Below are 14,865 nucleotides of genomic sequence, written 5' to 3'. Positions count from 1 at the left end.
TTTCCTTTTTTTGTATCATTTTACTTGTGCTTAAGATTTTGTATTGTCTGCCTGCAAATGACTGAGAACAACCAAAGAAAATTCAAATATAATTGAATTTCCGTGCGCCTTGTTGTAAAAGGTACAGTCAAACATATGGAATTTGGCGTTTCTCAAAAATAAATGGCTCCCGAACCCTGCCCTTACCATCCCAACAACAACCTGTCAAGACGTCACGCCATCAGCTGCCTAAATACACATCGCCGTCTCTGTATGCTTGAAGCAATAGCTGACCCTATATCTTTCCTTTCGAATATGCTTCCGACACGCACATTTGTTCCCTCTAGTATTGCTCTATCCTGAACCTGTCGATGGCCCGTTATATGGTCTATCCTCCGTGGATTAGATCAACTACAACCCTATACAACCATCCAGTGCAAGCTATCTCATGGCCAAAAAACTAATTGAATGGCTAAAACAATGTAACTAACTTCGTATGCTTCTCTATGCATCCTACTTTCCTTTCTCATCTTTTACCCTTGAACCCGAAGGGGGGGGGTTTCTTAACATCAAACCTCCAAACGGATTGATCTGGTCCGGGCGGACACTTATTTGTTTTATTTTTTTAGCGCTCAATTGGACCTTTAATAAAATATAACATTTAAACAAATTCCATAGGTTTGACTGTACAAGGCGTCTGTTGTGAAGAAAGTAAATATGGAGTACCAAGTATGACACGCCTATTTCAAATAAATTAACCTTTCTTGTAATTTTCATATACTATGTCTTAAAAGCATATTCTATTAATAAAATCTTAAGGGACCACAATGGGCGCGTGATATCTTAATGTAAAGCTATATTGATCTGATCAAGGCGAAAGCGATGCAATATTAGACATCATGCGCTCAAAGTGACCATTAATTTTTTATAAAATTTAATTGTTTGTAAAACTATTTCCGATTTGATTTACAGTTGTTTATTTAAAAAGAAATAGGTGTAAAATTATGTACAAAGTTTAATAAAAGTCATCATCACCATCGTCACCATAATCATCATAATCAACGTAGTCTTGTTGATAGTTCAATGTTGGATATTCTGTGTTTTCGTCTTCCTCTTCCTCCTCTTCATCGTCATCATCATCCACATCTTCTTCCTCTTCTTTACCTGTCTTTTGAGCTTTAGCTTGTGGTAATTCACCCGGTTCTTCAACCACTTCATATCCTTCAGAGCCTGTTTCATCAATGTTTCGTTTTGTGCCTTGCTTAATCTTTTCAATAGATTCTGGTGACTCAAACATATCATCAAATACTGCTTGATTAATCTTTTTAGATAATTTTTTTGTAGCTAATAATTGTTTTGCTGCTTCTGCTGGTGTTGAAGCAGGAACCTGTTGCTTCTTTTTACGTGATCCTTTTGTTCTTTTATCTTTGCCTGTTCCCTTGTCTTTCTCAACCAAACGCCGTACTGCCATCTCTTCCAAGTATTCTTTATTTGCATTATACCAAAGCTTTGTTTTTAGCGCCACTTCTTCTTCTGTTAAGATCATAGCTTCAATCTCGTCACAATCAACATCAGATAGATTTTCTTCCTCTTCATCTTCTTCTTCATCTACTTCTCTAGGTGCATTGTTTGCCTTCTCTAAAAAATAAAAGAATGATTAGTCATCATGTCTTTTAATCATACTCTTTATAAACTTGCCAACTTCTTTTGCTGCTTTATTTATTGATTCATCTTGTACCCATTCTTCTAGATCTTTACTAATTTGTTTCACATCTTCAGCCAAATTGGGATTCAATAAAACCTCCATTTCTCTGGCAACTCTTGTTTTTGCCGTAGTCACCAATTTAAGCTTTTCTTCTTCGGATAAATCATTAAACTCTTTATTCTTTGTGATATGAGCATAATCTGCAGCACCTTCATCTCCAAGTTCTTCTACAAGTGTTGAAATATGCGCTTCCTCATCCAATACTGATATTTGTGAAGCTATCTGAGTTTGGCTTTCATCAAGATCTACTTTCTGCAGATTTTTCAAACTGTCTCCTATCTCATTGTTGTTTTCGTTCTCTTTCTCACTTGGTTCCTCATTTAATATGTTCACTGCTTCATCCTTTTCTTCTTCAGATTCAGCATTAGTATTGTTTGCATCTTTCTTTCTATTCTTTTGAAATGAAGGAGGATCTGCACGTTTCTCTAACCAAATTGTTCTAAAATCTTGAGCTGACAATTGTGCTGATTCTGTTTGGTTGAATTCATTTAATCTATACAAAAGTTTAAGTTAGAATAAAATTCAAAAAAAACTCCCTTTACATACCTTTTTTGGATAGTTACTTCAGCCACTTTAACCACATAAATCATCTCACGAAGTGTTCTACGAAATCCATTCATTCTAGCAGCAATCAATAAACAAGCACCACAAATACCAGCAGGACGACGGCCTGTTACAATCCAATCTCTATCCATACGTTGTGCAATACGAACAGCATCCTGTGCTACTCTTTGAGTATAATCGCCAAAGTCTAATGCTACGGCAAATCTTGAAATATAAAATGAAGGATCAACGTGGGGTAAGATAAGATTGAGCACACGGCATAGCTTTAAAAATGTAGCGCCCAGTGTAAACACATTTACCTATTGACAAATACGTAAGCAAAAAAGAAAGAAAGAAAAGTCTTGACTTACTTGAAGAATATCAGAAAAATCAATTAACATATGTGCACTCTTTTCACTTCTACAAACTGCGTATAAACATACAGCAGCGACATGTTCGCTTTTTCGACCTCTTGTAAATCTATTGACAACGGCTAAATTGTAATATCTTTGTCCTGCTTCTCTATAGCGTTCAGGTAATCGAAGACCGTGGGCAAGACTTGCAATCTTTTGTCGACCTGTAGATAAATAGAATGTCAGTTTTTTTATTATTATAATTTGTTTTGTCATTACCATTTTCAATGGCTTGTTCTTGTCCCTCCCTTCCTCTATTTCTACCAAATAATCCACCACCAGAAATGCGCCCTTTTTTAAGAATTAGATTCTGATTTTTTAAAATTTACATGTAGTTACTTACCTGAATCTCCTGCAAAGGAACCTTGAAGAATGGCTTTGCCACCGGCTGTTTCTCCAAAGGTAACTTCTGCAACAATTGTATTCTCTTCAAGTACCTGTAATGTTAAGTATATTAGTAAAGATGTATATAATCCTATACATGTGTATACTTACTGTACCACAGTCAACACAGTAAACAGTTCCTGAAGCAGCGTCAGCTTCTGATTTATTTGAACCACAATTATTACAACGCATATGAATAAAAATAATAAAAAAGGAAAAGAATCGCAAGAGAATCTAGAAAAAAAGAGGGTGGCTATAAATAACGAGTCACGATAGGCACCCTCTTTTTCTAGGCACAATTTTGCATGAAAGTTGTATTAACCACACACGATACAGGGGTGTGCACACATATTTAAACTTGTCTAACTGCGAATTTTTCACTTTTTATGATAAAAATCTCAAGTCGACAAGGAAATTGTAGTAAAACGAAGACTGAATTTCCTTGAATAATCGACAAAGAGGTTTATTTTATTTATATGATATTAATCATTACATATTTCTCGCTTTACTTCCCGAAAAAAGACAGCTTATCCATTTACAGAATTCATCAATAAGAGTGCAGGGTTCTGTAAACGATTTTGAAATGCTCGTCGATGTCTTTATCTAATCGAGTAATATCTTTTCATGAGCTTGATTTTATGCCAGGATGATATATCAGAGGGGATAGTGAATTTCTTCAAATGATCATAGCCCATGTTGAGATAACCTCTTCTTCTGTTATTGAGCTATTGTTGACCAAACAGAAAACTTATAATCGTAATCATTCTGATTATTGGTATCAAGCAATGGAAGTTTTTGGTATCTTAGAAACAATTGTTTGTAGTCTTTTGTTTCTTTTTAATGCATATTCAAACTAATATCAATAGCAACATATTAACTAAAAATAAGGGATTTAAATGTATGTTTTGGTTTCCAGTGAATATCTACTCTTTGCTACATTTTATAGTACTAAGTCAGCAATTTATAATGTTTAAGCAATCTTTCCAAGAAAGTATTATACAATAACAGGATCTACAAGATGTATATAAATAAAGGATAAAAGAAAAGAAATGAAAGCAGACTATATCCACCTTTTAGTTCAAAAGAAGATCATGCATAGTGAGCAGTGTGCCGAGAAGTAAAAACAGCAAGGATAAATAGTAAATGGTTTGATCAACGAGGTCAAGAAGTTTAGTAATTTATAGTGGAAGAAGATAAAGAAGGATCAGTAGCCAAGAAAGAATAGAAGAAAAAAAATCAAAAGGAAAGGAAAGAGAAATACAATAGGTTTGACTGTGCATTTATACAACAAAATATATGACAAACAAGAAAAGTTTGAAGTTGAAAGAACAACCTCTCTGTTGTTGTGTTTGGGGTATTATGTTTAATAAAGTCATTATAGCAATCAAGAAGCATAGAAGAAAAGTAACTGACATCTTATGGAGAGAACGGAATAAATTTTTTTTTTGTAGGGGCTGGTAAGCCGAATTTGTTTATTAAGTGAATAATAAAGATACATGAAGTCACGTGTATATCAGCGGTGATCTCCGGATTAACAGAGTAACATTAAAGAGCAAAAGATAATGAATGTGAAAATTAAACTAATGAGGACAAGGCGTTGGACCGAAAGGGGCTAACTAAAGAGAGGATATTTTGGAAGACCCTTATGGGGTCGAATGGGACTTCGTCAAAGATAAAACGCCTGTGAGCCTTCCATATACCAAGAATAGTGCAAGCAATGACACTTTCGTTCAATATTAAGGATAATCGTTGATGAGGGGAGATTAAAAGATGTATAGCCTTGTACACTTCATGAGTAGTCATAGTATGTCCAAAGAAATGAAGCCATATGTGTTCCCAAACAAGGCGTCTTGGAGGACAGAGAAAGAAGAAATGATCGACATGTTCGGCAATCAAAAGAGAACTGAATAAAAGATAGAGATATGGCAAGCTATTGATTGCTAAATCAATGAATTCCGCACATCAAAAATAATTATAAATATTCTCCCTTTAGGCATGTCACTCTTATGACGACAAGATCATGAAGGGTACTGATACTCGTTGCCGTAGTATTCAATTTTGTAAAGCTGTAAAGTGTTATAATGATGTGATGCCAGCACCCTAAAAACATACACAACCCACCCATGTTGATTATAAAAAATAAACTAAAAATTTTCATAAGAGAAAGCAGGTCAAAATACTATTTGCTTATCGTTATATCAAGCACCTTTTTCCTGAAAAAGAATTTGGATATTTGAGATTGAATTCCCTTATTAACATTCATTCTATTTACTTTGAGTGTTTGTTAATTTTCTTCTTTATAAATCTAACTGTTTGCTTTCGATTTTTGACAGTAAATTTTAAAGAAGTATGAAATGTAATTTTTCCGTACATATTTCAAATGTTCCTTTGTGTTCCAAAGCCTTTTTTTCCCCTCAAAAAAATTGAACTAAACAATAGTTGTAATTACACACAAAAGTTTATAATATGCTAATAGCTTTTAAAAAATGAGGTTTTTTGATTATTTTGTTTCATTAAACCAAATCTAACATAATAAGCAGAACAGACTTGAAAAAACCGATTGTCTTTCTCTCTTTATCAATCTAAGTTTTGCAAGTTAAAAAAAAGTTATAAAATGACCTCATCTCATAACTAATTGTTAATCTAAGCTTAGATATAGGTTAAGTTTTTATGAAATCACTCAAATAGAGCGGAAACATGGATGGAGGACAGTCATTCTTTTGGTGACGAAACAATATTAAAGAAGTGGAGACAGATTTTGTTTTGTTGAAGTGGCATCCTTTTTTCTGTATAAGGGTATAAAAGGGGTTCTGCTTTTTGCAGAGAGACTACATATAATCATGTCAATGCACGTTCCATGATGAACACGCACAATTTCAAATATTTACAAGACATCCATTTAATACATGGGAGAGTTGTACAATGAGTCTTTAAAACTTCATTTTTATAAAATAAAAAAGTTGGATACGATTAAATAATGTTATATTTAATATAAATGACCAATGAATACATTGTAACTTCACTGTACTGTACTTGCCCTGGTCGGATCTGAAATGATAAAAAGTAATAAAAACCTCTCAAGAAACAAGAGGGGAAAAAAGTATAAAGTTTAAAGAAATCAGAAATCGTACTGAAATACTAGCACTACTACGAGGACAACCAGTTTACCAGTTTGGCACCAGGATCTAGAGGAGGAGGAATATGATCATGAAATAGACAATCCATTTCATACAGGATAATACAGACAGCAGATCAGCGAATAGATCAAGCAGAAGTTTCATGAGAAGATCGAAACTTTTTGAGGAAGTTTATTTAGAATAAAATACATAGAATCTTCGATAGGTATTGGTAGTTGAAGACGCCTATGCATATCGAGGCACCTGATAGAATGGGTGCGGGTGAAACCATTATTGGAATGGTACAAGCAGGGTTGGGTTTGCCGCCAGGGAGCTAACCAAGCCGCCAACGAAGGACACGGCTACGTTCACTACGAGTCATGGATAACCAGATGATCTGATCTTCCGTTAATAACGGACGACAGGCAGAGAGCAACTTATTATTAGGACCAGTACAGAGACTTTTAAGTTGATCTTGCAAAAATTGAAGGTTCGATCATCAAGGCTATCCAGAAGTGGGATACAACGTTGCCAAACGGGGCCTTTCGCAAGGCGGTTCCAATGGGAGCGACTTGCGACAGATAAAAAGTTGGATACGTTGAAATTTTGATTTCTATTTATAAAAAATTAATGACCGCTTTGAGCGCATGATGTCTAATATTGCATTATTTTCGCCCTGGTCAGATCAGTAAAAAAAAAAAAAAAAAAAAAAAAAAAAGGATGGAAACTAAAAATCCCTTTGGGGATCAAGGGTAAAAAAGATATAGGAGGAAGAAAGAAGGAAACAAGTGAATGTTACTAGTGAGAGGAAGAGGGTAGCTAATCAAGGAATCTTTGCCCTAGTTGGAATGGCAGTGAAAGTTGGTCCTTATCATGAAACAGGTCGTCAAGTTCATAAAGCATAGTACAAATGACCGGCCATCGAATAAACCATGGAAAGACAGAGTGGGAGGAACATGGTATTCTAGTTGATAGTTTGTTGAGAAGAAACAATGGTGGATCTTGAATGGTTTCTGGTATTTGTAAGCAATTATACATATCTAGTCATTTTATTGCGCGTTGTTTTGTGAGCATCTGGGTAGAATGTCTTGGACAGGGTTCTAGTTTACCACCTGGTAACCAGTCAAGACGCCAGCGCACGTATCTATTTCTTTCTGAGCTTATCATTGGTAACCAGAGGATGGGATCTAACGATATTGTTGGACGACATTGAAAGAGAAGTATAGAGTTACGAGATGATCGCGCCTAATTAAGGTTGTCTCGACGGAACTGTAGTTGAATTTTTTTAAGTGTACGTTTGTCTAATAATTTCAGTTGGGGTAGGTATTGTGTCCTCAAAGGTGATTTAGAAAGTTTATACCAACGTGAATGACTATCCGAGCGCTGTATATAAGGTAATAGGCAGGTGAGCAGAATATCATCAGGTAGAGTTAGTGATTGTAGCAAAAATTGGGCATGCAATATATAAGAGTGTTCTTGCATTGTAGGTAGCTTAGTTAGATGCAGAATCACTTTGACAGAAGATTGACTAGAGCCGCCAAATATTCTATGTATGCATATGCTTTGTGCATTTTCTAGTTTCTTGGCTAGGAGTGATGTTATCTTGTTGATTGCCAGTCCATATTCCAGTTGAGCACGAACTATCTGAGTATAAAATCTAGGAGCAAGGAGTGTGTTAAAGCCTTTGGGATTAAGACCAATTGATGAGAGCTGATTCATCGTCACTAGTGCTTTGTTGATACTATTGCTTAAGTGTCGGCGAAGAATATTGCATATTTCAGCTAAACAGATAGCTTGGTCTAACGATCCTCTAGCTTTACGAAGGCCACCTTGAGCTATATCTAATGGGGGACTATTGTCAACAAGAAATCGGTATAGACAACGTTCCAGTATTTTACGAAACATGGAAGTGAGACTAATGGATCTGCAGTTGCTAGGTTCGGTGGATCATTCTTTTTGTAAATTGGCACTACCTGAGCCACCCTCCATTCTACTGGTATATATGACTACAAAAGTTGGATACAGTACTTCCACATTTTCTTAAAAATGTGTCGAAGTTTCAAAAACAATTAACTACTTTCTTGAAACTCAACTGGTCATTTTTTTGTGCATAACCAAATTTTGCTAGAGCCAGGTCAAAGATTAAAGAAAAAGTAATCTAAAAAAATCCTTAAGGTTCTAGGGCGAAAAATGAAAAGGAATAAAAAATCTAAAGTTGGATGCTAGCAATCCATCGAATCTGAGATTGCCTGATGGACTCTGGGGTATCTTCTACCGAGGAATCATGATATATCTGGTCTATCTCTAACAAAATGGAACAAAGAATAGGCCATTTGATACGCCAGGGGGAAAGAACAGTTAGTAATTTGAGTGGAAGAACAGAAATCAAGTTGAAAAGAGATGAAAAAGGATCTTCTAAGCGTTTTGGGAGCATGGGTTGATGATGGGCAGAGAGGCGCTGAATTGCATGATTTTTGGTAAAATGCTCAGCATGGTGTCGAAGACAAAACTTGGTGTAGCTGGGTAGTCATACAAGGCATCATTATACTCACTTGCTTCGTTCAGCATAGATCATTGGCAGCCAGAGAATTGCATTTACACATATTTTTGGGCGGCAAAGGGAAAGGAGTTTTGTATCAGGCATCAGTCAACAATTGTCCAAATAGGTTTGTACGATTAGCGAAAGTCCAGAAAAGCATAGCAGAGATCTAAAGGTTTTCCATATAAATAAGCGTGATATTCAACCCACTTAACTTTAAAAAGAAAGATTAAAAGATGAGAAACGTTGACCTCCTTAAAACTAAAGTGTTGGTCAATCAATTGTATCAAATCCTAAATCACCATCTTATAGGATCAAGAATGTTTAATATTGTTGATATAGCGTATCTTTAACACTATATTCAACGTAACTTTCACTATGTCAATTAAATAGTCAAAACGACATTTTCATGTTTATGATATGTATGTATATATTTAGATTGACTGATACACAGTATATAAGGATTTACCTGAATCCAGGAATATTCTTGTAGTCTCATATAACAACTTAGTACTGATAAACACTGCCTCTATTTTACTTCAATAAAAGTGATTGACTATTATCTTGTTTCGCCGTCAACTTAATCTGATTACTTATTAATCTTCTCAACTGTTGTTTTTTGTATCTTCAAGATAATTTTTAGCATATTCTCTTTATACCTCCTTAGAATATCACAAATATCTGAAAGTGTATATCTTTTTTGTCATGCATTAACGTCACCATTTTCAATCCAACTATTTATTATTCTGTGGTGAAACAAAGACGCGCATATTTGTTACCATGTAAGAATTTGTTTTACTCTCCTGGATTTTCCTCTTCTTGACCAATACTGCAAATTTGACACTAGTGTATTATCTGTATCATGGATAATCCTTCGCACTTCTTGAGCTCATTTAACGAAACGATCAGTGATAAACTAAAAATGAGAGGTTGAGCCAAAAAATTGTATTTACTCAAAGTTCCTAAACTTTACTCAAAACTTTTATTTATAGATTTTTGGATCAATGAGGAACCATGCCCACTAGACCTTATTGTGTTACCTTGAAGAACTTATTAAACAAGATCCTGCAATCTCTAGACGAAATGCCTCTCTTTTCTTTCTAGCCAACTCCAAATTATCAAGGAGAACGTGATTGCTGGTACCGTTGCTGAGACAAAAGTGAATGCCATGCTCGCTTACTCAAAAATTAGTTCACATTTTTTCTTCATTATTCTGAAGTACTGATCCTATTTTTGTAGAATACCAGAGAAAAAAATTCTTCTCAACATTTCTTGATAAGCATGCTGAATCAATATCAAAAAGTGAGATCAATTATAATACACAAAAGATAACCCACATTTGATTGTATCGTGCTCATGTTATCTAAGTAGTTTGTAGTATCGATTGCGTAGCTCAATGGCACAAAAAGTTGCTAATGATGAAGAAGAAAATATAAAAACAAGGATTGGTATTCAATGACGATGGGGAGGATTCTAGTCTCAACAAGAAAAAAAGACTACCATTAACAATGATGAAGAATATGATGAGGATGGAGTGGAAAAAGAAGCAGAAGACAGCATCTGGGTGAAGTGGAAACGGTTTCTCGATGATCCAACAAACACGCAGTTGAAGTAAAAAGCTTCCTATCAATACCGCCACTTTTCACAAATAATTAACATTTCTGTGCAGTCCTGAAAAGCATCGTGTAATCTGGTCAGCACACTTCTACGCCGACGAAACTGCTTGCCCTCCGAACTTTATTCGAAGCTCAATGATGAGGTTCCCTGTACTGATGCTAAGTATACTTACCTGTGCTTTTTCGAAGGAGCATGGCAGTTGTAGAGGCGGTATGTTGCTACTCATGATTTACATAAAGTCATTACTAATTTCACTATTAGACATCTCGAAATGATATGACAGCCAGGATAAGAGATTTGCATAACATCTCAGTAGAAGATCGAAGTTTGGTCGCTGACAGAAAGCTACTCACTGACATCCTAGAGAATTTGTGAGTATAAATAAGGAAAATGATGAAATGATAATGGATGTGTTAATATATTTTGGTGTTATCATCAATAAGACAACAAGACATTTACGATAACTGTCACAAGGGGGTGTTATCAAAATCAGAAATGTGTAACCGTTCCTATGTATTCGACATAAGTATTAAAAATTGCACACAATATCTTAGAAATAAGGGATACAAAACTACATTTTTACCAGGAGAGATTGAGTTGGAGGCAATGACCACCCAGCTGAAGAACAAGGGGTTGATATACGGTCGATACAAATATCAAGCTGATGACCTGATTTGCGCGGACGATTTGTCTGGTCTGGAAATTTTACTGACAGAAGTTTCTTCTGGATATGGCAGTGGTGATGATAGCAAGGCCAGCTTTGACTATTATAAGGCAATGTTCGGTATGCTTTCCATGATGCGAACTATTGCACAGAAGTACAACAAAGACACATTTGACACGTTCAGTAATTTGAAAGTTCATTTCCTTCATGGCCATGGTAGGCAACAATTTCACTATTTTTTTGGTACCTTAATTGATTAATTTTATCAGGCAATTCTATACGACGTCGGAGCAAGTCTATGCAAGCACTAGGGGTGTTCCTCATGAATAAGGAGCAGAGGATGGTAGTCCCTGTTGATTTTAAAGAAAAGGATATCTATATGATTCCTTTTATACAATTTTACTTGACTCTAGCGGTATGTGTACGGTGCAGAAAAGTAGAATAACAGATACAAAAATCTAATTTCCAGATATAAGGCGGATGTGAAGAAAGCTTGAAAGTAATCTAGCAGCTCAAAGAAGAACACAAAGTGGCTGTGAATGCAGTGGCGACAAATAGAAATCAAGATTGTAAACCAAGTTTATTGAGCTTTGCCAATCCAAGTATGATCAGGCTAAAGGAAGGAAAACATATGAGCGCCGTTGCAGAGAAAGGACCCTTGAGTGTGCCTAGTAGCCCGGATCACCATTGAAAACTCTTTTAGATTTTTCAGGTTATAGTTCAAGTACTATTTATTACAAAATAAAATATTTTTTCTTCTTTCTTGTAAATACAATATAAATATATTTAGCCTAATATAATCTAGAGGAGAAAACCAAGAAGATTTTATTTTACTACTATTGCTACATTTGATTGGGAGATTTACATTGGGGTGACCATGGGCTCGCTTTCAATAGCTTGCAGTAGATAGCGCACCATTTAACATGATATCTATGAGAACGTTAAATTAAATTAGAATCTATCTTTATACCAATACTTATTCGTAAAAGAGGAGGAAAGGCCACTTCCCACTCCCAGCTGATACAGCAAAAATACCGTCGTTAGCCAAGATCTTTCTCCGACGAAGGGCAGGGTTCATATGGAGATGTCATTATGATTTTCTTGTACAAATAAGTTTTTCTTCTTCTAAATAAGATACTTAACTTAGTCGACATTTGCAGCGTCATGAAGTATTCATCAACCAGCTTGTGCGGCGTGGTTTTATTTTTTAAGTTTTGTCCAACTTAATCTTACAATTCTTTTCCTAAATTTTTTCCTTACTATTTTCAACGAAATTATCACATACTCTGGCAAGATGGGTTGAAGAGATTGGCTGATTGGTGAAGAAAAAAGAGAGTCAAACTACCGTATAAGGAACGTCTTCATCATTTAAAACCAAACTGATTTCCAGACCCTGGTTGTGTATTTTGTGGCGGTATCGATTCTGAAAAACACTTTGTCTGGCCTTGTCCTTTCAAGCATGAAATCTGGCAAACGATTTCTCCTCTCTTTTTCGTTGACCCTGCCAGGTTGACTTACAGCCTCATTCAACTCCCTTCTTCTTTTGGCATTGAAGTCTCCCCTTCAATGTCTGCAACATACTTAGATATAATAGTTTCTGTGCTGCTCTCTCTATGGCAACTTCATTGGAGATTCATTTTTGAAGAATATCAATTTTGGCCTCAGGAAGTAGTAGCAAGATTCACAAAGAAAACAGTAGTTGGTCACTAAACAGCTAATCCATACGTTTCTGCTCAGTTCTCTACCTCAGGTTTCGTTGCCATTATCAAACTTTGCACGGATTACAAAACAAATAACAAAAGCGAACAAAAAAAAAAAAAAAAAAAAAAGAATATAATTTATTTAATACTAACAATGGTGTACGCCTTGCGGCATCTGAATAAAATCCTCCCTTTACAAAAAAAATAACTGCAAAAAAGTACTATTCCCCTTGAGTCCCCTTTTTCTTCCCTTCTCCTTCCTTTTTCTATTTTTATTTATTTTCTTTAAGAAAATCCTTTTTTCCTCTTTATAATTAATTATTATATAAGCATGTCTGGTAATTATGAACTAACAATCGACACTGACAAGCAAAAAATACTCATTTCTTGTTATAGATCAAAATAATACAACAACTCCATCTGGTGTAAAATATAAGAGATGTTGTCAATTCATTATGTTTAATACTGATTAATATAGATTACTGTTTTACGTAAAAAGTTACAAGGCTATGTTGGTTTTGCCAACCTTCCTAATCAAGTTCATCGTAAGTCAGTTAAAAAAGGTTTTCAATTCACTTGTATGGTAGTAGGTAACGTATACACACAAAGGGGCCAACAAAAAAAGGAGAGCATAGGAGAGAAAGATAATAGGAGCTCATATCTGATAAATAGGTGAATCTGGTCTTGGTAAATCAACGCTTGTCAATACATTATTCAATACACAGCTTTATCCACCAAAAGAAACAGTTGAGTTAACTCATGAAGCAACACAAACTGTTGAAGTAAAATCAATTACATCGGACATTGAAGAAAATGGTGTTAAATTAAGATTGACTGTGGTTGATACACCTGGTTTTGGTGACTTTGTCAACAATGAAGAAAGGTACTCAATATTATTGATATATACTATAATTATATGCTAATTGTATTAAAAGTTGGAAACCTATTTTGGATAATATTGAGGCTCGTTTTGATGCCTATCTTGAACAAGAGAATCGTGTTAATCGTCGTCGTATGGTTGATAACCGTATTCATGCTTGTATCTATTTTATTGCTCCCACTGGTCATGCGTAAATATTCATATCTAGTTAGCACACTTATTGGGTTATTTATATTCTTATTTTTATGACAGTTTAAAGCCTCTTGATATTGAATTTATGCGTCGTCTTCATACTCGAGTAAACTTGATTCCTGTGATTGCAAAGGCAGACACCTTGACAGAAGAAGAAGTCGCTGCTTTCAAGGAACGCATCTTGGCTGATATTGCTTATCATAATATTCAAATTTATCAAGCCCCTGTTTATGAATATGATGATCAAGAAACAATCGCTGAAAATAAAGAAATCATGTCTAAGATTCCCTTTGCTGTTGTTGGTTCAGATAAAGAATTTGATATTGAAGGCGGTCGTCGTGTAAGGGGTCGTAAGTATCCTTGGGGTGTCATTGAAGTTGATAATGAAGAGCATTGCGATTTCATCAAACTTCGTCAAATGTTGATTCGGTAAGAGAAAGTAAGCTGTTTATATTGAGCAATGTGATTTAGTCATTACAATTTAGTACTCATATGGAAGAACTCAAGGAATTCACTAACGATGTTCTATATGAAAATTACCGTACTGAAAAATTGACAGCTATGGGTATTCAACAAGATCCTTCTGTATTCAAGGAAGTCAAGTAAAGTATACTTGTGTTATATATTTTCAATTTACTCATTATCATTATTAGCCCTGTTCAAAAGATGGAAGAAGAACGCCTTGCTCATGAACAGAAATTAGCCAAGATGGAAGCAGAAATGAGATCTGTATTCCAGGCTAAGGTTCAAGAAAAGGAAGCCAAATTGAAGCAATCAGAAGAAGAAGTAAGCCTATCAATTTACATAATTACATGTAAATTTACGCTCTGTAATAGTTGTATGCTCGTCATAAAGAGATGAAAGATGCACTTGAAAAGCAACGTGCTGATTTAGAAGAAAAGAAACGTCGCTTGGAATCAGGAAGACCTATGACTCCAGAAAAGACTGCCAAGAAGAAAGGATTCTCTTTTAACAAATAATAAATTTATTGCTTCTCTAAATAAATACGTCTAGAAGGTAAACCTTGACCTGGTATGTCCACATATAATTGCTTATATTGCCATTTGTCCTTT

At 35.1% G+C, this 14,865-nt stretch overlaps 4 protein-coding genes across 4 annotated transcripts; 2 read left to right on the top strand and 2 right to left on the bottom strand.

Annotated features, from left to right (window-relative positions):
- Positions 1–994: 994 nt before the first annotated feature.
- On the bottom strand, positions 995–3,276 carry RO3G_11938 (uncharacterized protein; the record flags this gene model as incomplete). The annotated part of the gene is made up of 6 exons (XM_067666522.1): positions 995–1,617; positions 1,738–2,237; positions 2,291–2,607; positions 2,731–2,864; positions 3,044–3,137; positions 3,196–3,276. 6 exons carry the CDS (start codon positions 3,274–3,276, stop codon positions 995–997), a joined length of 1,749 nt encoding a protein of 582 aa, XP_067522623.1.
- Positions 3,277–7,445: 4,169 nt separating this feature from the next.
- Positions 7,446–8,105, bottom strand: RO3G_11937 (uncharacterized protein; the record flags this gene model as incomplete). The annotated part of the gene is made up of 1 exon (XM_067666521.1): positions 7,446–8,105. One exon carries the CDS (start codon positions 8,103–8,105, stop codon positions 7,446–7,448), a length of 660 nt encoding a protein of 219 aa, XP_067522622.1.
- A 2,857-nt stretch (positions 8,106–10,962) lies between these two features.
- RO3G_11936 (uncharacterized protein) lies at positions 10,963–11,280 on the top strand (the record flags this gene model as incomplete). Its single annotated transcript, XM_067666520.1, has 1 exon — positions 10,963–11,280. The coding sequence occupies one exon, from the start codon at positions 10,963–10,965 to the stop codon at positions 11,278–11,280; it is 318 nt and encodes a 105-aa protein (XP_067522621.1).
- Positions 11,281–13,300: 2,020 nt separating this feature from the next.
- RO3G_11935 (uncharacterized protein) lies at positions 13,301–14,772 on the top strand (the record flags this gene model as incomplete). Its single annotated transcript, XM_067666519.1, has 7 exons — positions 13,301–13,310; positions 13,393–13,603; positions 13,656–13,790; positions 13,853–14,221; positions 14,278–14,394; positions 14,446–14,578; positions 14,629–14,772. 7 exons carry the CDS (start codon positions 13,301–13,303, stop codon positions 14,770–14,772), a joined length of 1,119 nt encoding a protein of 372 aa, XP_067522620.1.
- Positions 14,773–14,865: the final 93 nt, after the last annotated feature.

Source organism: Rhizopus delemar, genomic scaffold (assembly GCF_000149305.1).
Source record: "Rhizopus delemar RA 99-880 supercont3.9 genomic scaffold, whole genome shotgun sequence".
In the NCBI taxonomy this organism is placed as follows: Eukaryota; Fungi; Mucoromycota; class Mucoromycetes; order Mucorales; family Rhizopodaceae; genus Rhizopus; species Rhizopus delemar.
The sequence above is the reverse complement of the archived record's forward strand: the minus strand, read 5'-3'. Positions and strand labels throughout refer to the sequence as shown.